The following is a 27,500-nucleotide window of genomic DNA, read 5'->3' as shown; positions in this document are numbered from 1 at the left end:
CAATTGAATTAAAAAACTATCCTGACTAAACACTCTATTAAACTAGCCAATAGTTTGAGTAAAATGACAGATGGACCAACTCACTTTTATGGTATCATGTAGAGACACATCCAGAATTTTAAACATTTATTATATCTATTGTGAATATTTCCAAAATGCCCTCTAAAATATACAAATGAAGTCTTGTAATAAGATTACTTGTGAAAGTTCATATTCATTTAATGTGTTTTATTTTTTTAATGATGTTTTGATTTAATAATTGTTACAAGTCGAATTTATCATTTAAAATTTTCCAGGTTCAACCTGGGATTCAGGACATTTTCATGAATGCTAAACTCCTCAGTACTGGAAATAATTAAAATAAACTCCTAAGGTTAATATAATAGCACCTTTTTAAAATTAGGTCTCATAAATAACCTGTGACTATTCAAAACTTTGAAGTTTAAATAGCTGAATATTTCTAAAGACACAGAGTAGCAGGCAAGATATTATACATGGATGTCTAGCACTGTTCTATAGGATTGTCCTCGTCAATCATTAATATTTGGGGATCCTATAATTCTAGCTAAATATATATATAGGGAGACATCTTATGTAGTTGTTGTGTCTTAGCGTTCTTGGGGCTCTGAGAAGACCTAGTAGGTCTCCGTAATCAGACTCCGTTTCCCAATACCATATTCCACTTCCACTGTCCCCTCAGCTGGAGCACCACCATATATGAGTGTCTTGATTCATTTGCATTACTTTTGGTTTGGATTTTATTTGAATAAAGAACCTACAGGAAAGTCTCAAGTTATGGATAAAGAGGAATAACAGGATGTATTTTTAAAACACAAACACATAGAGATAGTTTTTTTAAGAAAGGATCGTTATAAAGTTATGTTCCATTGCATCTGCAAAGAATTTTAATATGTAAGGATTATTTATTTCATTATGTCACTACCTTGTACAAAACTCTGTCTGAACTGAGACACGGGAATGAGACAGGACTAATAAGCCCTCAGCAATTCTCAGTAAGTAGGACTCAACCTACCCATGTACAACAGTATTTTGGAATAATAACTTCTATTACAGAAGACTGCAAACATCATCCTTAAAACATCATGCTCAATTCCTACTCCACATCCTTTTTTGTGCTAACTTAGTCTGTGCTTCCTTCCCTCTTCAACCCTTGGGTGTCCACAGAACCTAAAATTCTCTTTTGCTCTGTGTTCTATGTATATCCTGTCTACTATTTAAGGACCAACTCAATTTTCTCTACTTCTAAAGACTCTGACCTATGCAGCTTGCACTGACTTCCTACTTTTACCCTCCAAAACAATTTTTGTTGATCATTCTGATGCTCAAAACTGTAGGAACTTTGAATCCTAAAACTGTATCAAACACAGTTTTATTCAATGCTCCAATTACATAGATTAGAAAATGAGTGACCTTCCAAACTTTATATAAGTACACACAGGTTGGCCTCTAGAATGTTTTTGTCCCCTTGTTATTCCTATTATCTTATGTTGCCTTAATCACATACACAGAGATCTTTTTCCAGAAATAAGTTAAAGACCATATTTAACTCTTTCTAGTGCTGGTTGTACCAGGCCTTGCCAACTAGACCACAAACTTGACAGGGTAGGAGAGATGTACACATAGCAAGCACCTAGTAAATACATGTTGATCAGATGGATAAATGATGTGCCATCGAGTCATTAAGAGTTTCATTTTCACTAATTCTAAAAGAGAAAATTTATCCCTGGAATTAAGTATTCTGGAATCCTTTCCATTCAGAATTAGTTCATGAACAAGGTTGTCAGATCTGGGAAAGATGTAAATAAATTGTTCCCTTAAGGCTAAAGTGTTAGGCTGCTAATTTACTAAAATAAGCTAAAACCAAAGCCAATAATTATTAATGTTCAGTTTTTAAAAATATCTGATTACTACCCATACAGTGTCTAAGAAAGAGGTAAAAAGTAGCAAGAGATGTTAAATGGCCCAAGAAATAAAATAGCTTGAAAGTTACAGTACCTATGCTTATAAATTGGTAGAATCCTTTTCAATAAAGATAAAATTCTATCATGATTATCTCTACTCAAATGAGGTTTCTCATTTTTTATCTCAAAGAGCTTCATGTCTTCAATTGTCCTGTGGTATGGCAATTCAAAAGAAATAGAACACAGGAATCCACATACCTTTGGATGGTTGAAGCATGAATGGAAAATAAGTCTTTTCTGTGGCCAATAGAAATACCTTTCCTTTCCTGTTCCCACTACAAAATATGAGAGTCATTTAATTTACTTCTGGAAGAAAGTACACATTTGTATAATGTTAACTTTTCCAAATTCTTCAAGGTACCATGTTTTATACCACTATAAGATAATTGGGTCTTCTGCTAGGAAATGTGCTCCTTTCCAACATAGAAACATGTCTTTAAATTCAAATAAAATAAAGGAATCCCTTTAAAGAAACTCCTTCTCTATTCAGTGCTCATTAATTTTTTGTTATGCATCCTTTTCTCCAGTGGAATCATTTAAAGGTTTTTAGTTACTAGGGTGTAATTTCATACAATAAATTTTATGTATTTAGTATTTTGATTAACTTGTAAGTATAAAGTAACCCTTAATAGTTTAGGTACCTCATTTATAATCTTCAGTTGTGCAGCAGTGGTTAAGTGGTTAATAATATAGTGACTTTTGAGATAAAATGTTTGGATTTGAACTATGGCTGCTTTACTTCCTAGTTATATGACCTTGGGATTGTTACTTAACATCTCTGTACCTCCTTTTCTTTCCTCATAGAGCAGGGACAATAAAGTACCTTACTTTATACAGTTGTTATGAGGATTAAATGATTTTTAAATATGTAAGCCACTTGAACAGTGCCTGGATTATAAGTTATCAATAAATGTTACATACAGTCATGATATAATTACAACCCTAAATCCTTTTTGGAGGAAGATAGGGTAACAATACATAAATTAATTTTTAAACATTGTACAGGCTTAATTAGCTCTAAAAATATTTTAGCCCTTCTCCAAAGTGAGATTTTTATTACTATATCAGAAAAGTCATAAAACAAAGATATATGTGCCCCACATATCAGATGCCAGACATTAGGGTTATTAAAGCAATGACTAGCTACATTTCCTTAAAAGTACATTTAAGGTAATAAAATAAAAGGAACAAAATAATACAACATATTACTGTAATTATTCCAAAGAATTACTTACTAACATATTGCTGAATATTAAACACACTAAGCTTAAAGTCCAGGTCATGTCTCAGATCATTTTTAGGTCAATGGAGGAAAGTAAATTTCAAAGTGGAAGGGCCACCACTAAAATGCTCTGTACACAGAGCCCCCACACTATTCTCCTAAGCCATCCATCCCAGGCCTCATCATTACTTGTCACTAAAATCATTAATATACATGCACTGAAGGTACAGGCCTATATCACATTTGTTATGCACATAAGGGCTTATGAAGTCTGATAATATATATTCAGCTGGAGAAATCTTAAGTAGATAAAGTTGACTAAAAAATGGAAATTTTAAGAGACCTAGCAATATACATAAGCCTATTAGAAAATACATTTTTCTGCCAAAGATTCCTTCATGCTCTGGATTGAGTCAAGTCCCCTGTGTCTGTAGTGAAGTAAAGTGCATCAATCTCACTTTGACAGAAAAAGCCAATTAACATATTACCATTATCTCCTTTGCCAATCATTAATTTAACAAAAGTTTATTGAGTACCTTCTATGTATAAGGCACTGTGGTGGCTTTTAATATCTATCAAAGACCTTGCAGTCTAGTAAAGGAGAAATATGTACTCGAGTAACTACAAGATTGCTAGCCATAAGTGTACTAAAAATAGTAGCAATTAATATAGAAGAAGTTAACAGCTGTGAGAGATTATTTGCCTCTAAGAAGAATCCCAATATGTAGTCCTAATGGAATTATTTAAAGATTGTAAAGTAAGAGCAAGTTCAGATGAACAAAAGAGAGAAATTCATGACTATTCTGGTGATAAAACTCTTGTGGGTTTGAAGATGGCTTGGACATCCATCATGCCATTTTTTCCCCCACTGATTTGAAATACATACACTGCGTGCTTCAGTTACAATTTGAGGTGTTTTCATATTAAACTGCAGTTCTTAATAGACTCCTTAATAAGTGAATTAGAAGCTACTTCAAACAAATAGAATGAGCTTCCAGGAATAAAACAGATGGTAACAGATGATGAGGACTTAGGTTCTTTTCTTTTTTTAACTTACGAACAACAAAGCTAGTGGGATCACCAATTTTTTTTATTGTTACATTTGGGAGATCTTGAATAAAGGATAAGAAGTCGACTTATTTTTAACCAGTCGACTTAGTTTTAACTGATCTACCAGTCTGGACTGGATGATCTGAGACCCCAGCTGTTCATGTACTTATTGGGCAGCAAATACAAGCCAAGCATTTGTATTATTAAGACTTAAGAGGACAAATCTTTGCCACAGAAGGGCACAAATAGGAAGTAAACATGTTTGCCTTGAGAGTCACTTTAGTAGTTCTTCTAAACCTGGTAAAATGTGTCATATTTCTTGAAGTAGATTCAGAAATAATTCCATCTTTGATTTTAAAGCAAATTATCCATTTTGTAAATAATGATATTCCTTCAAACTAGAATCCAGAAATTTATTGCAAATAGTTTGAAAATTGTTGTTTCCATGAAATAGAAGATTTCTAATTCAACTCTTCCTTTTAGTCCACTACCTACTATTTACTGCTGAAAAGCACTGATTTATGTTTCTTGTTCAAAAAAAGTCACAGTCTCCTCCTAATTTGATGTAATTTACACTGGGGAGAATTAGAAAGCTATTTGGAACTTCTTTGGCTAATTGGAGGGAAAGTATTGAGTGATCGAGAGACATAGAGTCTGTTGCTATTGCCTATCAAGGAGGTATACAAAGTCAGTAACTGAAATGGAAATACTTCCAGAGGATGAAAGTTAATTCTTATTGGAAGTGAAAATAAATCAAAATAATAAATATTATGTGAAAACCACTGGGCTTATTTAGGGATCATATGGACAATGTTTCCTGTTCTCATAGAGTTTTCAGTCTAATAGAGGAAGTAAGACATATATTCAAGTAACGTAGGTCACAAGCAGAATGTGATGGGTATTACTTTTGGTGATACAGTCAGCGAATGCTCTGTAAGGAGGGAGCAGTTCAGGTAGGTGTTGAAATATGTGAATATGTTCGTAGAGATGGAGGAGAGGGCATTCTGAATGGAAATGGGAAAAATGGAGAATTGTAGGTGTGTTGTGGGAACCCTGAGAGTGTGTAGAGGACATGGGAAAAAAAAGAGTTGGGAATAAAGGAATATGTTTGAAAGCAGAACAAGGTCAGACTGTGAAGGGCCCTTGAGTTGCATTTTATGGGGTTAAAAATTTATTCTCTGCCAGCTGAAGGGCTATTGATGGGTTCTGAGCATAGTGGTGAAAAGATAGAAGAGTTTTAGGAGGATTAATTTGCAAAGTGTAGACTGAGTGTGGAACAGTGGAGGTAGGGTTACCAGTTAGGGGGTCACTAAAACGGTGGAAAAAGTAATGACGGTCAGGACTAAGGCAGTGAGTGGGCTTAGAAACGGTGGAGAGTAGTGAAGAACTTAGGTTAAGGACTGTGGAGTGAAAGGTATTGCATCTATTGCTCTTAAATTTATATGCATGTGAAAAACAGCTCCCTTTTATATTCTACCATGAAGATAGGAGGGCCTAAATCTGTCAAAAACTCTAAAAGTTAAAACAGATGATGACTGCTCATAACTCATATACAATTTTTATGAATCTTTATATTTGTTGTTTTAATTGATCAGGGAACAGGGTAAGTGGATCCCAGAAAGCTTGGATATTAGGAAGTGGATTATGGAAGATACTGAAAATGAATTTCTCTACAGACTATTTCATGGTTAATATGCTAGTAGCAGCAATGGCTGCAATAAACTTATAAAGGCTATTGAGACTTGGTCTCTGGAAATTTTATTTACTTTTAATATCAATGGAAAAGGGCATAGAATGTTGTCACTCTCTCAAATGAAAAAAAAAATCTATTTCCAGAGGTGAATAGCAAAAAAGAAGAGAGGTAAACCTTCTTAAAAATAGGTAGCATACATACCTTTGAGGGTCCTGCTAAGAATCTCCAAATACCTTTACCTTATCATTATCTGGGAGATTAATGAACTCCAAGAAAGAGCCCCCAGATCCTGTCCAATCTCATCCTGCAGGTGTTCCCCTCTAGGCAGACTGCATATGCCAAGGCAAAGGAATGATCTATTCTCTGAATGAGACTCATGCTTTATATCTTACTCACCTTTGCACATATCCTCAAATCCTTTGCACCTATCTTCTCTTTCCTCATCTCTGCTTACTATTAGGTTGAAAATTTAAAACTGCTATTTTTGTAAGCAAAAAAGTCAAATATCAAAAATTTCATGAACTTTAACCTAAAAAGCTAATTCATGTTAAGCCTAACTCAAAGCTGTATCTTCCATGAAGCCTTTTCTGATTCTTCATGTGCATGTGTACACTCAAGTCTTCAAATTAAAAATTTGCTTATAACTCTCTTCATTCCTTTCCTTGGTCTTTCTTATTACCTATGTACATGTCCATCCCTCTATTAAGAGTTTTACCTCTTTGTACATATGGATCATCTGCCAGTTTCCAGCACAGTATGTTATACATAGTAGGTGCTCAATAAATGTTTTCTTTTTGACTTAAATGACTCATATCCGCTCCATTCAACCTGCCATGCCTCTACTAGAAGAACATGCAAAGTAGCAGTTCATTTTTAAACTCTAGTTTAATCTGCAGTTCTGTAGCCCACTGTCAGTAATAGTATATATCAAAAACTCAGAGGACTAGTTACATTAATAGACTGACTTGTTGCCTAAAGAAATGTGTTACTTCTTTAGTTGTGAAATTTTTAAGTACCCAAGGCACAAATGAAAGGCAGAATATTAGTGTTTGCTTACAGTGTCAAATTATAATGGGAAAGTTTATCTTTTCAGATTGTGATCACACAGTATACTGCCTAGAGGAATGTAAACTGTCTTCATTTTCTCCTTATTCAAGACTAAATAAAAGGTCCTATGCCTGTTCCTGTTTAAAGAGTAAGGGAGAATAAAGTTCTCTTAAACTGAGATGTTCAAAATGTATTTAACTCAATAGGTGTTAGACTATAGAACAAATGGTGTTTCCTTATTTAGAAATGCAATGATTGCAATATTTACATAGTGTCATTATGAGAAATTCAGTGGCACAAGGTAAATTTGGGCCTTTCAGAAATACAGTATTTATTAATACCATGAAGGTAATGATACAAATTTTAAGTCTTAAGTATTATGAAAGATGTTAACAAATGCTGTGAAGGAAAATTCACAATTAATGCCTTATTCTGGGCAATTTAAGGTAATGAAAAAACATTTACAAGTCAAGACTAAATGTAAAACTAGATTAAAATTGTTTTTTATGTGTTTTACTTATTATTATAGAAGATTCCCTTATAACTTTTCTTTAGATAATCCTAGGTATTTGAGAAAAATTTAATACATTTTATACAGTGTACGTATTGAAAAAGAGTAACATCTTTTTACAAAGAGGTGTGATACACCTTTTAAAAATCCTACAAGAATAATTTTTAACCTTTTCCCTTGCCTTAGCGCACCTGAATATAACATGCTTCTATCAGTAGCTGTGGACTGTTAATATAAAAAATGTTACTCCCCAGATAATACTCAGAAACCTATCCTCAGAGATAGTTAGGGCTCTAATACTTCAATTTTACCATGGAAACTGAATTTATTTGACCCAATATAGAAATCTTTATCCAGTAAAATGAACTTCCATGTACAGTACTTTAAGAAACATATTGAATGTTTCAAAATTCATATAGCCTTTAAATCAACGCGTCTATTTCCCACTCAATACAGATTTGTTTAAGTCCTTGATTTTAAAGTTTCTTGACCCTTACTTCTACTTAATTTAGTTTGGATACCTTTAAGTTACATGGAATACACTGGTTAACTCCAACATAAAATGTTTATAATCATACAAAGTCTTCTTTATCTCATTTATTGTCATGTCCTAATTGTTACTTGTCCCAAATGTTAATGACATTTAAAAATATCAGAATAGATTGAGTACTGATACAGGCTAATGCTGCCCATTGATTTGCATACGTTTTAACTATTTCACAAAATAGCATCACAATTTTTCTAATTAAAAAGGAATACCTAGACAAGATAGGATTTTCTTTTAGCTATCTGCAATGTCTATTTAATAGCTGGCACAAAGCTGCTGAATGAATAATAATGATTACTAGTATGTGAGCATTAAAAAATCAAAGTATATGATTAGCATTTTAGCAATTTTGTATGTGTTTGAAGTTTTATTGAATTAGATCAACTTTGCTAATGGCAGAGCCCTCATGCTTATTGCATAAATATCACTGTTTCGAAGAGGTAAATGAATTCTGAAATATAAGCAGAGAAGCCTTTATTAAGAATAAAAGGCTTAGTTCCATGAGACTCAATTTTTAGTTTTCTTTTTTACTTTTGAGTAGCTAACTTCTACTGACTGGTATCTTGGAAGACTGTAATCACATCATACAAAACATTTTTTAAAAGAGTTTTTTAAAAGACATTTCAAAGGAACACTGATAAGTTAATTGATGCTCATTTAGAAAATATATGAAAAATGGAGATTGTGGAAATTCAATTTTACTCATTTCCTTTTAGCATACATATATATATATATATATATATATATATATAGACACACACACATACACACACATACACAGACAAGGAAATGATATATTTGGAATATGATGGTAGATTTATAAAGATTCCAAGTTTAGTCATCCCCATTTGTATAAAGTCCAGGTGAAATGAGAAACACTTTATGATTTTCAAATGTTTATAATTTTTAGAGTAATACTTTGTTTACGAAGTATTTGTCTAACATGTCACAGAAATAAGTTAATAAAAACTAAATTTTCATATGGAAAAGTTAAATTTTAAAAGAAAACATTTTGTTACTACTTTATAAAATGAGAGACGATCTTAGGCTATATGAGTAATTAAATAACTAAGGTTATTTACACATCCATGAAGAAATTATTTACTTAATTCTTCTTACAATTTTACTTTTTTGAAAGGATAAATCGTTATTTCTTCCACTAAAATCTAGATTTTATTCTGTACATTCAAGCACACATTGGAGAAATATTTAATTATCTTATTTATAGAAGTGAATAAGGCCATTAAAAAAACTAGAATTAAAAACAACTAGAAGTGACAAATTAGCTCTTATTTTATCAATTAAGAAATTATGAAACATCTTTACTAGTATGGTTCAATTTTTTCCAATTTATTGCTTTTCAAGATTGTCTTATATTTTATAAATTAGAATAACATTTGCCACAAAAGTTGTAGCATTGAATGAATTGAGCTTTGTTTTGATTTGGATGAGTTTGCACATAGCTGCCTTTAGGACGGTACTCAGAACCATTATTCCAGTTCAACAGACAAAAATCTGTTTATCTCTCAATGGAAAGGAAACTATTACTCTTCTCAGAAATGTGTAACCATTAAAAGGGAATAGAAAAATTGGAGTGAACAAATGTTTCTCATTCCATATACAAATTGTATAGTTTGCTTTATTGAGAATATAATTAGAAAATGCCCTAAATTTCCTATACCATTTTGCCCTGCCTAAGGATAAACAGACTCTCCATCTTAAAGTCAGAATACAAACTTAATCCTATTATATTTTAAAGTCCTTTATTCTATTTTCTAAAAAATGTAGCCATTTAGTATTTGATTGCAAAAGAATATTATTCTCAGATAACTGCAATGAAAGTTTCTGTCCTAAGATACACTGTCAGTCTTAAGGATTCAGTTTATAATTCTATCCTATATCCCAATAGTTCTGACCTCGAGATGGAGTTCCAAAGTTTCATTTAAAGTCAACAGAAGTTCTAAGAAATGTAATGAAAAGGTAGATGAAGGTTAATGAAACATAATTTTATAAATCGCATGCATATATATGTATATCAAAATTTCTCTTAAGATTTCTTGCCCTTACCTTCGGCATTATATCAAAATTTATTCAAATTTATGCAACATTGTTTAAAAAATCATATTTTACATGATTTGAAGGCTTACTCCCAAATGATTATAGAGTTTTGTTGCAGTGCTGATTAAAAAAACACAACAACAAAATACTTTAAGATTCATCATTTTACTTGATTTATAAAAAGCGGTGACCCAGGGGGGTGGAGCCAAGATGGCTGCATGAGTAGGACAGTGGGAATCTCCTCCCAAAAACACATATATTTTTGAAAATACAACAAAAACAACTATCCCTAAAAGAGAGACCAGAAGACACAGGACAACAGCGAGACTACATCCACACCTGCGAGAACCCAGCACCTGGTGAAAGGGGTAAGATACAAGCAGCAGCCCGGCGGAACCCAAGGCCCCTCAACCCAGCTCCCGGCGGGAGGAGAGGAGTCGGAGCTGGGAGGGAGAGGGAGCCCAGGACTGCTAATCACCCAGCCCCAGCCACCCGCACCAGAGCACAGACACACAGTGCATGAGTGGGGTGCTGGAAACTAGGGAAGCAGGACAGTAAGACCTGTGAGTGGGTCCTGCAGCTGGAGCCCCTGGAACAAAGAAAAGCGAGTGCTTTTTGAAAGTCTTAAAGGGACAGGGACCACACAGCTGGACGGAAGCATCCTGGGTCACAGTCCAGCAGCTGGAAATTCCAGGGAACTCTGGGCGCACTAACCCCCTGGGCAACAACTCTGAGACCCCTCACGGAGGTAAACAGCCAAACAGACCCCCATCCATTACCACTCTGGGGCCCTGCCATAGCAGAGCAGCAGCCTGAGGCTGGTCACGCCCTCAGCAAGGGAGCTTCCTCCATACCGGCTGGGCAAGATACAGAGACCCAGTCTACACGCAATTGCCCAAGACAAGCTACTAGGGGTCGCAGTTGTCCCAGGAAAGAAAAGCCAGGAGCCAAGTGGAAAGAGTCTTGACACTCCCAGCTGACAGACACATCAATAGCACACCACTGTACATATCAACATGAAAAGGCAAAAAAATTTGATCCAGACAAGACTAACCCAGACAGCTTCGACATCTTCTACATCTTCCCCTGAGAAGGAACCTGGGGAGATAGATTTAACCATTCTTCCTGAAAAAGAATTCAAAACAAAAGTCATAACCATGCTGAAGGACTTGCAGAGAAATATGCAAGAACTAAGGAGGGAGAATACAGTAATAAAACAATCTCTGGAAGGACTTCGAAACAGAATGGACGCGATGCAAGAGACCATTAATGGACTAGAAAACAGAGAACAGGAATGTAGAGAAGCTGATGCAGAGAGAGATAAAAGGATCTCCAGGAATGAAAGAATTTTAAGAGAACTGTGTGACCAATTGAAACAGAATAATATCTACACTATAGGGGTACCAGAAGAAGAGAGAGAAAAAGGGATAGAAAGTGTCTTTGAAGAAATAATTGCTGAAAACTTCCCCAAACTAGGGGAGGAAATGGCCTCTCAGATCACAGAGGTACACAGAACTCACATGACAAGGGATCCAAGGAGGGCAACACCAAGACACATAATAATTAAAATGGCAAAGATCAAAGACAAGGACAAAGTATTAAAGGCAGCCAGAGAGAAAAAAAAAGGTCACTTACAAAGGAAAACCCATCAGGCTATCATCAAACTTCTTAACAGAAACCCTACAGGCCAGAAGAGAATGGCATGATATACTTAATGCAATGAAACAGAAGGGCCTCGAACCAAGACAACTGTATCCAGCACAATTATCATTTAAATATGAAGGAGGGATTAAACAATTACCAGACAAGCAAAAGTTGAGGGAATTTGCCTCCCACAAACCACCTCTACAGGGCATCCTACAGGGACTGCTCTAGATGGGAGCACTCCTAAAAAGAGCAGAGAACAAAAGACCCAACATATGAAGAAGGGAGGAGGAGGAATAAGAAGGGAGAGAAATAAAGAGTCATCAGACCATGTTTATAATAGCTCAACAAGCGAGTTAAGTTAGACAGTAAGATAGTAAAGAAGCTAACTTTGAAACTTTGGTAACCACAAACTTAAAGCCTGCAATGGCAATAAGTACATACCTTTCAATAATCACCCTAAATGAAAATGGACTGAATGTATCAATCAAAAGGCACAGAGTAATAGAATGGATAAAAAAGCGAGACCCATCCATATGCTGCTTACAAGAGACTCACCTCAAACCCAAAGACATGCACAGACTTAAAGTCAAGGGATGGAAAAAGATTTTTCATGCAAGCAACAGAGAGAAAAAATGAGATGTTGCAATACTAGTATCAGACAAAATAGACTTCAAAATAAAGAAAGTAACAAAAGATAAAGAAGGATATTACATAATGATAAAGGGCTCAGTCCAACAAGAGGATATAACCATTATAAATATATATGCACCCAATATAGGAGCACCAACATATGTGAAACAAATACTAACAGAATTAAAGGAGGAAAGAGAATTCAACGCATGGAGACTTCAACACACCACTCACTCCAAAGGACAGATCCACCAGACAGAAAATAAGTAAGGACACAGAGGCACTGAACAACACACTAGAACAGATGGACCTAATAGACATCTATAGAACTCTACATCCAAAAGCAACAGGATACACATTCTTCTCTATTGCACATGGAACATTCTCCATAGAGAATAGACCACATACTAGGCCACAAAAAGAGCCTCAGTAAATTCCAAAAGATTGAAATCCTGCCAACCAACTTTTCAGACCACAAAGGCATAAAACTAGAAATAAATTGTACAAAGAAAGCAAAAAAGGCTCACAAACACATGGAGGCTTAACAACATGCTCCTAAATAATCAATGGATCAATGACCAAATTAAAATGGAGATCCAGCAATATATGGAAACAAACGACAGCAACAACACAAAGCCCCAACTACTGTGGGACACAGCAAAAGCAGTCTTAAGAGGAAAGTATATAGCAATCCAGGCATATTTAAAGAAGGAAAAACAATCCCAAATGAATGGTCTAATGTCACAATTATCAAAATTGGAAAAAGAAGAACAAATGAGGCCTAAGGTCAGCAGAAGGAGGGACATAATAAAAATCAGAGAAGAAATAAATAAAATTGAGAAGAATAGAACACTAGCAAAAATCAATGAAACCAAGAGCTGGTTCTTCGAGAAAATAAACAAAATAGATAAGCCTCTAGCCAGACTTATTAAGAGGACAAGAGAGTCAACACACATCAACAGAATCAGAAACAAGAAAGGAAAAATCATGACAGACCCCACAGAAATACAAAGAATTATTAGAGAATACTATGAAAACCTTTATGCTAACAAGCTGGGAAACCTAGGAGAAATGGACAACTTCCTAGAAAAATACAACCTTCCAAGACTGACCCAGAAAGAAACAGAAAATCTAAACAGACCAATTACCAGCAATGAAATTGAAGCGGTAATCAAAAAACTACCAAAGAACAAAACCCCCGGGCCAGATGGATTCACCTCGGAATTTTATCAGACATACAGGGAAGACATAATACCCATTCTCCTTAAAGTTTTCCAAAAAACAGAAGAGGAGGGAATACTCCCAAACTCATTCTATGAAGCCAACATCACCCTAATACCAAAACCAGGCAAAGACCCCACCAAAAAAGAAAACTACAGACCAATATCCCTGATGAATGTAGATGCAAAAATACTCAACAAAATATTAGCAAACCAAATTCAAAAATACATCAAAAGGATCATGCACCATGACCAACTGGGATTCATCCCAGGGATGCAAGGATGGTACAACATCCAAAAATCCATCAACATCATCCACAACATCAACAAAAAGAAAGACAAAAACCACATGATCATCTCCATAGATGCTGAAAAAGCATTCGACAAAATTCAACATCCATTCATGATAAAAACTCTCAACAAAATGGGTATAGAGGGCAAGTACTTCAACATAATAGGGGCCATATATGATAAACCCACAGCCAACATCATACTGAACAGCGAGAAGCTGAAAGCTTTTCTTCTGCGATCGGGAACAAGACAGGGTTGCCCACTCTCCCCACTGTTATTCAACATAGTACTGGTGGTCCTAGCCACGGCAATTAGACAAAAGAAAGAAATACAAGGAATCCAGATTGGTAAAGAAGAAGTTAAACTGTCACTTTTTGCAGATGGCATGATATTGTACATAAAAAACCCTAAAGACTCCACTCCAAAACTACTAGAGCTAATATCAGAATTCAGCAAAGTTGCAATATACAAAATTAACACACAGAAATCTGTGGCTTTCCTATACACTAACAATAAACTAATAGAAAGAGAAATCAGGAAGACAATTCCATTCACAATAGCATCAAAAAGAATAAAATACCTAGGAATAAACCTAACCAAGGAAGTGAAAGACCTATACCCTGAAAACTATAAGACAGTCTTAAGAGAAATTAAAGAGGTCACTAACAAATGGAAACTCATCCCATGCTCCTGGCTAAGAAGAATTAATATCGTCAAAATGGCCATCCTGCCCAAAGCAATATACAGATTTGATGCAATCTCTATCAAACTACCAACAGCATTCTTCAATGAACTGGAACAAATAGTTCAAAAATTCATATGGAAACACCAAAGACCCCAAATAGCTAAAGAAATCCTGAGAAGGAAGAATAAAGTGGGGGGGAATCTCACTCCCCAACTTCAAGCTCTACTACAAAGCCACAGTAATCAAGACAATTTGGTACTGGCACAAGAACAGAGCCACAGACCAATGGAATGGAATAGAGACTCCAAACATTAACCCAAACATATATGGTCAACTAATATTCGATAAAGGGGCCATGGACATACAATGGGGAAATGACAGTCTCTTCAATAGATGGTGCTGGCAAAACTGGACAGCTACATGTAAGAGAATGAAACTGGATCACTGTCTAACCCGATACACAAAAGTAAATTCGAAATGGATCAAAGACTTGAATGTAAGTCATGAAACCTTAAAACTCTTAGAAAAAAACATAGGCAAAAATCTCTTAGACATAAACATGAGTGACCTCTTCTTGAACATATCTCCCCGGGCAAGGGAAACAAAAGCAAAAATGAACAAATGGGACTATACCAAGCTGAAAAGCTTCTGTACAGCAAAGGACACCATCAATAGAACAAAAAGGTATCCTACAGTATGGGAGAATATATTCATAAATGGCAGATCCGATAAAGGGTTGACATCCAAAATATATAAAGAGCTCACACACCTCAACAAACAAAAAGCAAATAATCCAATTAAAAAATGGGCAGAGGAGCTGAATAGACAGTTCTCTAAAGAAGAAATTCAGATGGCCAACAGACACATGAAAAGATGCTCCACATCGTTTGTCATCAGAGAAATACAAATTAAAACCACAATGAGATATCATCTCACACCAGTAAGGATGGCTACCATCCAAAAGACAAACAACAACAAATGTTGGCGAGGTTGTGGAGAAAGGGGAACCCTCCTACACTGCTGGTGGGAATGTAAATTAGTTCAACCATTGTGGAAAGCAGTATGGAGGTTCCTCAAAATGCTCAAAATAGAAATACCATTTGACCCAGGAATTCCACTTCTAGGAATTTACCCCAAGAATGCAGCACTCCAGTTTGAAAAAGACAGATGCACCCCTATGTTTATTGCTGCACTATTTACAGTAGCCAAGTTACGGAAGCTACCTAAATGTCCATCAGTAGATGAATGGATAAAGAAGATGTGGTACATATACACAATGGAGTATTACTCAGCTATAAGAATAAAACAGATCCTACCATTTGCAACAACATGGATGGAGCTAGAGGGTATTATGCTCAGTGAAATAAGCCAGGCGGAGAAAGACAAGGACCAAATGATTTCACTCATATGTGGAGTATAAGGACAAAAGAAAACTGAAGGAACAAAACAGCAGCAGAAGCACAGAACCCAAGAATGGACTAACAGTTACCAAAGGGAAAGGGACTGGGGAGGACGGGTGGGAAGGGAGGGATAAGGGCGGCAAAAAAGAAAGGGGGCATTGTGATTAACATGTATAGTGTGAGGGGGCACGGGGAGGGCTGTGCAACACAGAGAAGACAAGTAGTGATTTTATAGCATCTTACTATGTTGATGGATAGTGACTGTGAACGGGTATGTGGGGGGGGACTTGGTGAAGGGGGAAGCCTAGTAAACATAATGTCCTTCATGTAATTGTAGATTAATGATACCAAAATCAAACTAATAAAAAAAAAGAGGTGACCCAAACAGCTATATTAAAATGAAAATATAGATCTAATTATTTTGATCATTGATAAGTAAAAATAGGTTGTGCCCAATCTCAGGATCAAAATAGTTGCTTTGTTGAAATGCAATTAGTAACATTTCATTTTGTGTCTCATTAATGGAAACTTTTCAACAAACATACAGCTATGACTCTAAAGAGTGTTAGATCTCTAATCTACAAGCCAGAGAAATTAAAGAAAGCCTAAACTGTTATCCTGACACCCGGCCACTGCTGCAGCTTTGGTGCTGATCCATCCACTTCTCTGAACCATTCATCTAAAAATTGTGTTTCTCCCTTCTTTCTTGGATTAGGTTTCAGTCCAATATGTGAGTATGGGTATAAATGGTACACAAAGTGCATGTCCCTGTTTCTCTCTAACTCCCTCTTAGATAACTTGGTTTCTGGCTCTTTGAAGATCTTGACCTCAATATCTGATAGTTGGGCCCTATGGCTGCAGCTAGCCCTCCACTATGTGGCTCAACCATTTTTCTGGACTGTTGTCTTTTTCCCTTTGTCTACATTACCTTGATGGGATGCTGCCCATCCCCAGCTGGCTTTTGGTGAAGTTGTGTATTGGATATCTTAACAGAGACTGCTCTTTATCAGGACTATGTATGGTTCATGTCATTAGATCAATCTAATCTCTGAGATGGGCTGTTGTACTGAACCTATTCTTTTGCTCAAATTAATGAGGACTAACTCAATGTTCAGTTTTCTCCTGAATAAGCCTAGTCATGTTCTCTTAGTTCCAAACAGGAGAATGGAATAGGGGGTAAAAACAGTATTTAGTTTTTATTCTAAATCAAGTGCATTATGCTCTTCTTCAACCTGCTAATTAACAAAAGGAACTTTAGATTTGATGCTGCAAATGTAAATTTGATAGTAAAATAATACTGTGTGACCAATGATTACTTTTGTTCCCACCTTTTAAAAAGTGTCTTGCTGATGTTGCTCCATTTTCAGTCTTCAAAGTTGAAGATAATGTTGAGCAAACTAAAGAATGTTAGTGTCCACTAGTTATGTTAAACTATTTGATCAGTGTTCTTTACATAAATTATTTAATTTTATCCTAATGATAGAAACTGCTTATAAAATCTTAGAACCCTGAGATGAAGTTTTAAACTGTGTTTATCAGTGCCAAAGTATTCAAGTAAATTTGTGGTACTTATGTGAATGATCAATTTTAAATTCTGTCAAAGTAGTAAGAATGCATGTAATTTTAACATATATTGAAATATAATTTCTTATGTAAAAATTACCTTTTCATTAAGTAAAATTCTGAAATGACAGTTGACTGTACACAATAAATATCTTTAATCATAAAATGCCTAATTTACATCCACTTCTCAAGCCCTATGTCAAAAGATGAATAAAAAAACCACATGAGTATGTAAAAACCTTCACTTTTCCTGGTGCTATAAATAGGAAAATATTAATACTGAATAGCAATATTCATTTTTTAACAATTCAGTCAATGACTTTTTGACTCGTAGAGAAAGGAAACTTCTAAGACTCAACTAGTGTTAGTACAAATGAAGATGTCCTTTCTAACAAAGATTCTATTTAGATGTAAAACAGAAGCAGTAAGCTACAATACTGTCAGCTAAAAGTTTTCTGATACAGTTTGCCTAGATTGTGGGGACTCATACCATGGATGTCAGATATCATCTGTATAGTTATATAAAAATTCTTCAAAACCCTATAGGAACCCACAAATGTCCACAATTGGCACAGTGGGTATACAATACTTTTCAGCTGAAGGCACTGTACCTCTGGGAGGATCTTTTTTATTAAGAGGAACTAGAATGAGTTGCAAGTGCCACATATGGGGACTGGAATAATGTGAAAAAGAACAGCAGCTACTGAGCTACACTTAAAAAAAAAAAGATGAGATGATAAAGAGCTGGCATAATCCTAAATTCTTACAATCAATTTGGAAAGAGCTCTCAAAGCTAGCTAGCAAAGTTAATGAAAAAGTTTAGAGGTTGAATAAAAAAGGAATTAAATCAGAACAAAAATTATGAGGTCCAGAAATGTTAGGGGGAAAAAAAAATTACAGGTTACTAAAAAGTTGTGAATTAAAAAATCTGTTAGAACATATGTAAAAAAACAACAACAAAAAACATGCTTTTAAGTTTAGAGAGCTTCCTAAGGCACCTTAGTGATCCAAAATACAAGCAAAAATAGTTCAGGCTTAACAGGCATGAAAACAATGACAGAGAACATTACACTTACTCAAATTGTCAGTCATTTTCAACTATTCTCCTCTGAAATTCAGTCAGTCCAATTTTAAATTCTTTTGTCCACAGGGACATCTAAAATCTGTAGGGATTTTATATCAACTATCACCAGAAAAGGTGTAGGATCTGCAAATTCTACATGTGCCTACAAATAGCAATTTAAATCTTAGGGCAGCCAAAGAGAATAGAAGGAAGAAAGGTAATATACACTTGAGTATTCTCATCATGTTTTGTGAGAATTCACAGTTTATATTACATATCAGTACTGTTTTACAAAATGGGAGTATGAAAGTTCCTTTTAGCTGTCTTTGGTTGCAAATATTGCCAGGAGAGGCTGAAGACTACTATTGGCATGATATAACAAGTGAAATTCTCAAGAGGTAAAAGGGTGTTGTAAAGATGACTGGGATGTGAAATGTACAAAAAGTTCTGGGGCATGTAGAATATATGTCCAACATGTTAATCAAAAAGATTAATGTGTTCTCCATTGCGGTCCTGAAATAATACTATGCACTTTTATGTGGCATTCAGCCTTTGATTTCCTTACCCTAAAATTTTGACTTCTAAGGACAAGGCAAACTTATCTTCTAGTCTTGTATGATCCATATTAACATTCTGATTCTATATAGATCATTAACTCTCAAACTTCAAATATTGCTTTAATAAGAAGGAGAAAATAATAATCACCTGCAACTAATATAGAATATTAGCAAGTAGAACTTTAAAGTGACATAGAGGCTAAGAGAATTCAGAAATGATATAAATGATCTGAAAACTCAACAGTAGGAGACTCTAATAATCAGAAAGGGGAAAGACATAACAATGGAAGGTTTTGTGCATAAAGCCCTCAATACAAAACCAGCTCAGGAAGAACATTCATTTTGATCTCCAGTAACAAAATTTGAAAGTATAAAAATGTGAAGCTCATTTAACATTTTTACAAGAGAATAAAGACAAATCTGAGCCAATTTATTAAGAGCAAGGAAAAACAATTGCTTAAAAACAAAGAAACAACTGAGGTGAACTAAATATGGCAGGTACGTCATTAAATTTCTCTTTTTGTCTCAGGTTTGGAAGAAGGCAGGAAATGGATTGACTCTACCAGTATGAGTTCACCTTTCAGGTCTACTCTGAATGTTTTCTTCTCTTTTTCATTCATTTAAGTCTAATATATAGGAAAAGAGAGTAAGTTCAAATTATTTCCACCTGAACACAGCATCAATCTTAAATCTTTGAGCAGTTTCTTAAGGGGTAAAAATCAATATAAAAATAGGTATCTATAGTAACTTTATCCATATTCTACAGAACTCTGAAGTCAGATAATCAGGGAATATCTGCACTGAAGTGCATAAAGGGAGAGCATTATAATCTGTAATGATTACTCAGCTCAGACTCTTAAATAAAGTACCATTAACAGTTGTTCAGACTATGATGGCTCTAGAACTCTTCCATCAGCAACAGGAAAAAAACAAGAATTAAAAACCTATTTGATTGAAAGGAGTCACAACAGTTACAAAAATTATTAAGTAGAATCTGTATCAGTCCACCTAACTTTAACCTTTCCTACATTTTGCTAAAATCTCCTTGAACATTGATGTCAATTTATTTTTTCTTTTTTAATTCAGCTTCAACAAGATAAATAAAATTTAACAAGGTCTGGGAGGATAATCACAAATGAAGTGAAGGGGCCTGTTATAGTCTAGTCACATAAATTTGAACAGTTATAAAATACATATTAACCTCAATAATTAAAACAAAAAATAAAACTTCTCAAGTGTAATCTACCAATATTTAGAAATATCTCTTAGCTCCCTCATGAAGATGAACATTATTTTAAAGTATCTCTTCTTCCTAAAATCTCTTGTTCTCCCTTTTCATGGTTCTACAAGAATCCTGGATTTTGGTATTGTCGAATTACCTCATGAAGTCAAACCACTTCAAATTAACCATCACCTTCTATTTAAGTCTTCATAATCAGGATCATGTTCTTATTTAATGATTAATTTTGTATGGTATAATGTGTTAGGGGTTTCATATACTGCAATATATCTAAAATATAGTCTCTGTCCTTAAGCTAGGGGTTTCTTCAAAATGAGCATGCACATATTCAAGACACACATGTACTCACACATACTCTGTTAGTTGCAGATAACGTAGAAAGAATAAGACCTTCAGAAGTGTGAAGCAAAGTGCAGGTCCTAGCAGCAAAATTACTTGGGAAAGCATCTTGGGAAAATAGGACTAGGCCCTCAGTAAGGAAAGGTAGAACTCAGGTAAGGGAAAGAGGATGAAAAGCAGAAAAAGGAAAGGGCAGAATGACAAATAGTTAAGTCAAATGAATGCACTAGTTTGGCAAAAGCCTTCATTCAGGGCATTTTAAGAGTAAAAACTGGAGTGGAGGAAAAGAGTTAAATATGGAGCATCAAACTGAAGAGTATGGATGGTAATTTGGCATCTCTTGTTCTCCAAATTTAATTTATAAGCAGCATTAACCCATACCTATTCCACTCTTCAGAAGATTCAAAACATTTTCTCTCCCAGTATCAGGAATATGTCTATATTCTACTATGTAAGATTTTACTATTTTGGAGTTGAATAGAAAGACTAAACAGAAAAAAGTATCAGCTTTGTTTTTTCCTGAATCTGAACAATTTTATGTTCTTCGATTCAGTAAGTGAATGCTGACCTCTTCATTTTCTTGCTTGAGCCTGTCCTCTTACGTCTTCTATTTCTTTTCTTTTTTTAAAATTGCTATGATTTCCTAACTCTCCTCTTTGTCCTGTCCAGCATTCAATTGATTGGTTTGTTCTGTTATTTCTTTCCACAGCATTTCTTGTAGCAATTCTTTGCTCTCCATACCCAGTGTTGCACTTAAGTCAGATACTAATGAGATAGGGCAAGGACATGGAACAAACATCCTGATTAACTTTTCCTGCCTATGATGAAAAATGCTGAGCTATAAACAGTATGGTAAGAAGAACAGGAAGGACTCCATCTTAAGGCTAAGATCGCATTTTAAAAAGCACAGAGTTGAGAAGTAAGATTCCTAACATATTCTCTGGCAATCAGACAATAACCCAACAGCCCATCTTGAGGCAGGGCAAGCAGTCTTAACTGATTATGTCCCCACTACCTGAGGGTAACCACTATCTTAGAAAAGAACAAGATTATAAGTTCCTTGTTTTGGATTTATTTAGCAGAATTAGCTGGAGGAATGCTATCTCATCAGAGATAAGGATCTTGAGACCATAAGTCAAGCCTACGCCCAACCACCTCCCCATTACCCTTTGCCCCATTCTTGAAAGCCTTAAAAGGCAGAATCTCCAAACTTTCAGTGCATCTCCTCTCTGAGGATGCCCACACTTTCTTTTAAGTGCATACTTTCAAATAAAGCTTTCTCACTGCTCAAATTATTTCATTTTGTCTCTTTGCTATTTCATTTTATTTCCAAGTCTTCACTTTGTTTCCACTTTACTCCTGATAAGTAGGAAGGGGCTGCCAAGAGCTCATATTTGGACCTGCATGTTTCTGTCACCTGAGTGGCCCAGACAAAACTGCAGCTGTACAATCTGCTCTTAGTAGCCTACCTGAAAATCTCCTTTCTTTGAGAAGTTCTCAGAACATAATTTTACTCCATCCTGTGCTCCGTGGCTCTCCAAAATCCAGGAGTGGTAGGGGCTAGTCCCTATGCTGTGTAGATCCAAGCAAACACAGGAAGCCAGGTGACCCTGGCTTCAAGATTTGGCAAGGAAATCTGCCCTAGGCCGAGAACTTTCCCTCTTTCCCTCTGCACTTACCTGTTCTCTGCTGCCTACAAGGCAACTGCCATTCCCTGCTCTTAGTTTAACGAATTCCTTACTTACTTATATTCATCCGACCTGTTCGAGAATTCTTTCTCATCCAAAGTCAAGAACCCACCCCTGTCCAGGTTGAAGTTTCTTCTCATGCTTCACCTAGTGAGCAGGGAGAGACCTCCCCAGATGCAGTTACCCGGCAACACTAATACTACATGAATGAATCTTAATCTTCTGTTTCAAGTCTTTCCCAACTCCAGAACATCCTATATTCATGAGTTTCAAATATGGTTCATTCAGTGCACTTTCAGATTACTCTTCCTAACCGTAGCTCTGATAGTGTGAAACTCAAGCTCATAACATTAATATGCTCATACTGACTAAAACAAACATCATAACTTGATTATTTAAGACACTCAACAGTCTGGTCCCACTTCATATAGTCTTAAATTCTATTTTCTTTTTAAAAAATATCCTAAATTCCTGTCAAATCTAATCTCAATGTTTCCAAGGCATATATCATGGGTCCCTGTTCTGGGTTGGTATTACAGGGATACCCTGTTTTATTGTGCTTTCCTTTATTGTGCTTTGCAGATATTGTGTTTTCTATAAACTGAAGGTTTGTGGCAACCCTCTGTACAGCAAAGCTATCAGCGCCATTTTCTCAACAGCATTTGCTCATGTTGTGTCTCTGTATCACATTTTAGTAATTCTTGCAATATTTCAAAATTTTCACTATTTGTATATTTGTTATGGTGATTAGTGATTCCAGGTGATTGGTGATTACAGCTTGCTGAAATCTCAGATGGTGGTTATCATTTTTTAGCAATAAAGCATTTTTTAATTAAGCGTATATACATTGTGGTTTTACACATAATGCTTTTGTATGCTTAATAAACTCTAGTTGAGTGTAAACGTAACTTTTATGTGCACTGAGAATTCACTTCATTGTGACTAGACTCACTTTATTGTGATGGTTGCTTTATTGAAGAGGTCTGGAACTGGAACTGCAACATCTCCAAGGTTTGCCTGTATTCTGTTCTCATTGTTCATTGTCTACAACCTCAGGTAACATCTTCTCTTCTCAAAGATACCTTCTATCATGCTGACTCTGAGTAACCTGCTACCTACCACAGGTTCCTATCTCACAGTTTCACTTTTATGGATCTGCTTACTTCATGCATTATAAATGACAGAGGTAGGAGGAAAAGAAAAGGGACAATCAAGGAAACCAACCACACATGTATGAAATGCCTAAAAAAAGGTATTAAAATGCCAAAATATTTTAATATTACTTCTCGTTTTATTTATAGTAACATTGAGGTGTTACAAGAGGTAATGTAAACGAGGTAACTGTGTACACATTATGAAGGACACAGGGAACAGTTATTGTGTTCTAGGCACTTACTTCATTTGCAAAAATCCTATGAGGAAGGTATTACTATTACTTGCCTCATTTTCAGCTGATAAAACTAAGAATGAAAACTCCTCAGCTACTGAGTGCTGACCTGAGGTTGGACCCCCTACAATCTGTCACCAAAACCCAAACAGTGATAGCACCAGGCCTTTGTCCTCCTCATTTACATCAGCATAACTACTGCATCAGCACACGGATCCTCCTCAAAAACAATAGTAACAAGTACCACGACTTCATTTCAGGACACGAAGTATGTTATCTAAATGTTTTATAAGAATTCTTTCACTTCTGCTTAATTCTCAAAGTACTCTGAAGTCCATTCAATTATATGTAGCCAAATTTTGATTGAGAGAATTAGGTCTTTTTCCTTTGCCTCATAACGTATATAAAACGCCTAACTTTAAGTACCTAAAAACTCTGTAAGATGAAGATACAGAATAATGAAGTGACATCCATCAATAATATTTGACATCTAATATACAAAAAAATTAATGATAGCAGCAGAAAAAGATTCAAAGAATGTTGAGTCAATATTTTACAAGACAATTAAAAATTTGATTATAGTTTATATAATCTAGGAAAGGATGTGATTTGGTCCTCCTCTAATTTATATCTTTTTTGAAATCTACTTCCAACAAGCTGAGGGAAGCTTTCCTTTTCTCTATGGAAAGCAGACAAATATTTTATATTTTTCATATGCACTGATTCATGTAAGCATAAAATGTACATGTTGACTATGAACATTTTAGTTTTATAAACCCATAGTGGCAGTACATCAGGCATTAAATACACAATTTTTATACACTGCTTTACACATACTCTATTTTCCTCTGAGATAGTCACAATTAAACTGTAACTAAATTAATAATAAGATGAATCCAAAAAAGCAGTTGCTAAATGAACAATATTACTGACCTATCAATGCTGTAATTTAGCCCAATTATTATTTGATTTTAAAATATAATTTTTAATAAACTCTTTTATTGAGTCATTAATTTTTTATTTTAATATTCTTATCACCGGACACTTACATAAAAAAATACTTCTTTACATATCCTCTATATATGGTCCATAGCAACCACTACATACTGCATATTAGCACAGGGAGTTACATCAACACCTTAAACACTTTTATTATGAATGTCTTTCATTTCTCTAAAACAGGTCTTTTTTTAAAGGGGGAAACAGGGTCTAACTCTTGTTTGCTCTTTAAAGTTTTATTGTTTTAGCATTTTATACAGGATCAAGCATTAGCATACTCAGGAGAACTGCTGGAAGTATAAGGCCTCAAGCTACCCACTGCCTGGCTGATCGGATAAAGCAGGGATATAAAAACTTTTGTCTGATTGCTCACTTTCCTTGTTTTAGAGCACAGCCACTCTCAAGAGCATATATTCATGTTCTTTCTACTTCGAGTTTTATTACTTCTTTTGTATTATTTAATACATCTAAAGACACTTCCAAAAGACAAATTTTTCCATTTTGAAAAAGTAATGGTTTGGAACCTGATAAAACACATTAACGTTCACAGTGTGTTTTTCACAAAGGTGGTAAGAGTAAAAGGGCTATAAAGCAATTAAGCACATGATCTTAAAGACATTAATATGTCACATAGGATAAGATGTTTAAAAAGTCAACAAAAATAATATCCTGTGAAAGGTCAAATGGAAATAGGCACACATAAAGACCACATTTCTCTTTCAGGTCTTTGACTAGATATTTAATGCAGAAATAGAGGAAGAAAATGTAAAAATGAGAGAAAATACTATTTTTATCTCAATAACCTGAAATAAAAAGTATATTATATTTAACTCTAGGAAGTGTGGACCTAAGTCACGACTCATCCTAACAACTGAATGGTGTATACACTTCATCATTCAGATTCTATTTTTTTCCCTCTGAATTCCAAGTCCTACCAGGGTCAATACTTCTTAGTAAACAAGAAACTGATATGTTCTGCCTACTGAGTAAGGCCAGACATTTTTTTAAGTGTCATACACATTTCTGAAATCCACAATACATCAATTTTTAATACGTCTACTCTTAGCTCCATTAAAAAGATGGTAAGGGAAAGATTTTAGAGTAATTAATGATATAGTTAGCTGCTAAATATTAATAGGAATCGTAGTCTTGCATAAAATATAACATATAAGCCTTGCCAATACAGATGCACCAGTAATTAAAGTTGAATATGTAATTACACTGATTTATAAGACAGGCAAAAAGTTACACTTTACTAGCTTCTATGTAAACTGTGGGTAACAGTTAAACTTTGTATTTTACGGTTTATAAAAACGGGTAATATCTTGACTACAGTTCATAAATGGTTTAGAGACCTGTAATAGTAGTAAAAATTATGACAACTTATTCCATCATGAATATTTTTATTGCACCACACAAACCAAACTGTGATAATGACCCATAAGATGTAGTCATCTTAGACACCATTTCACACACAAGAGAATGTTAGTAGTACTAAGAACTTGTAGAGGACTGATGGTACAGTAATTAAAGGACATAGGAGAGAATCTAAAAGATGTATTAAAACTAATTTTGATACACATATCACGAACATGGTACAATGTAACTTTACTTAAACTTGTATTTTTTACTTATATACCACTAAAAACTTCAGAAGAATACCGAATTTTAGAAGCACATGTATATAGGCCCTTCTCTTTACAGAGTCTGGTAACAACTTACATGTGCGGCTGAGGTGAGCAGCCTGGACTGCTGTTCCCATTGCTGTCGATGTGATCCAGGGAACCATTGAGGTCTTCGTGGACAGCCTGCAGTAGGCCACTGGATGCGTTATTGATCAGTCCGGGGTTACTTAGCAGAGGTAAACTGCTCTCAGCCAAGGCAGCCTAGTGAAATGAAGGGGGTATAAAACAACTTTTGAAATGCCTTATAAAATAATTTTAAAAGCATGTTATCTTCTAATGGGTTTGAATCATGATGTAGATATTTTAGTAATGTAACTTTTAGGAGCATTTAAATAAAATGTATGGGAAAGAAAAGATTCTTATTTGGCAACTCATGGCAGAAATACTAAGGAAATTAAGTGTGATGAGAAAATAAAAATAGTAGTTCTCCCAGCAAACTTTCTAATGTTTCAGCCTTCCATAAAATGAAATGAATACTCACATGTAGTGAAAACTCCAAGATAATATAAGCAGTTGCTCTGCTTTTTAAAAATGACCAGAACTTAACTCAAAATAAAGAAGTCCTGACATTTGCCTCCTCTGTATAAAAATTATATATTATAATTAAACTTTAAAGTTTTTGCCACAAGCACCATGTTCCCCAACACTATGATGTGAAATCATTTACGACAGCCTGGATAAATATTAATGCATAGCCACATGCATTTGCAAAAGCTTTTATCAATCTAGCATTTGCAGGAAAACCGAGTGTTCCAGATTTTGCCACAGGGTGTCCTTCTTGCTTCTTCACATCAAAAGTAGCTTGAATTAGAACCAGTAATTTCTACAGTACTAGGTACTACAACTTGGATGATAAAGCAACTCTTAAGAACAATCACAATCTCACCTTAATAGGAAGCCATGGAAAAAAAAAAAGCCCAAATATTCAAATGCAAGGATAATGGAAAGGTCATTTAATATTACCTGCAAACTGGCATTAAGAGCTGCTCCATAGCC

General features: G+C 35.0%; 1 protein-coding gene across 14 annotated transcripts in view; it reads right to left on the bottom strand.

Annotated features, from left to right (window-relative positions):
• FOXP2 (forkhead box P2) overlaps nucleotides 1–27,500 on the bottom strand; it is a 585,514-nt gene that overhangs the window by 7,690 nt on the left and 550,324 nt on the right. For all 14 annotated transcript variants that reach the window (XM_057504682.1, XM_057504685.1, XM_057504683.1 and 11 more), the window contains 2 exons: nucleotides 27,468–27,500; nucleotides 26,542–26,705 (listed from right to left, as the gene is read on the bottom strand). The exon at nucleotides 27,468–27,500 is cut by the window's right edge and continues 37 nt beyond it. In XM_057504682.1, the coding sequence (XP_057360665.1) occupies nucleotides 26,542–26,705; nucleotides 27,468–27,500 (197 nt within the window). The remainder of the gene's footprint in view (nucleotides 1–26,541; nucleotides 26,706–27,467) is intronic.

This window comes from Manis pentadactyla, chromosome 7, assembly GCF_030020395.1.
Source record: "Manis pentadactyla isolate mManPen7 chromosome 7, mManPen7.hap1, whole genome shotgun sequence".
Taxonomy (NCBI): Eukaryota; Metazoa; Chordata; class Mammalia; order Pholidota; family Manidae; genus Manis; species Manis pentadactyla.
The sequence above is the reverse complement of the archived record's forward strand: the minus strand, read 5'-3'. Positions and strand labels throughout refer to the sequence as shown.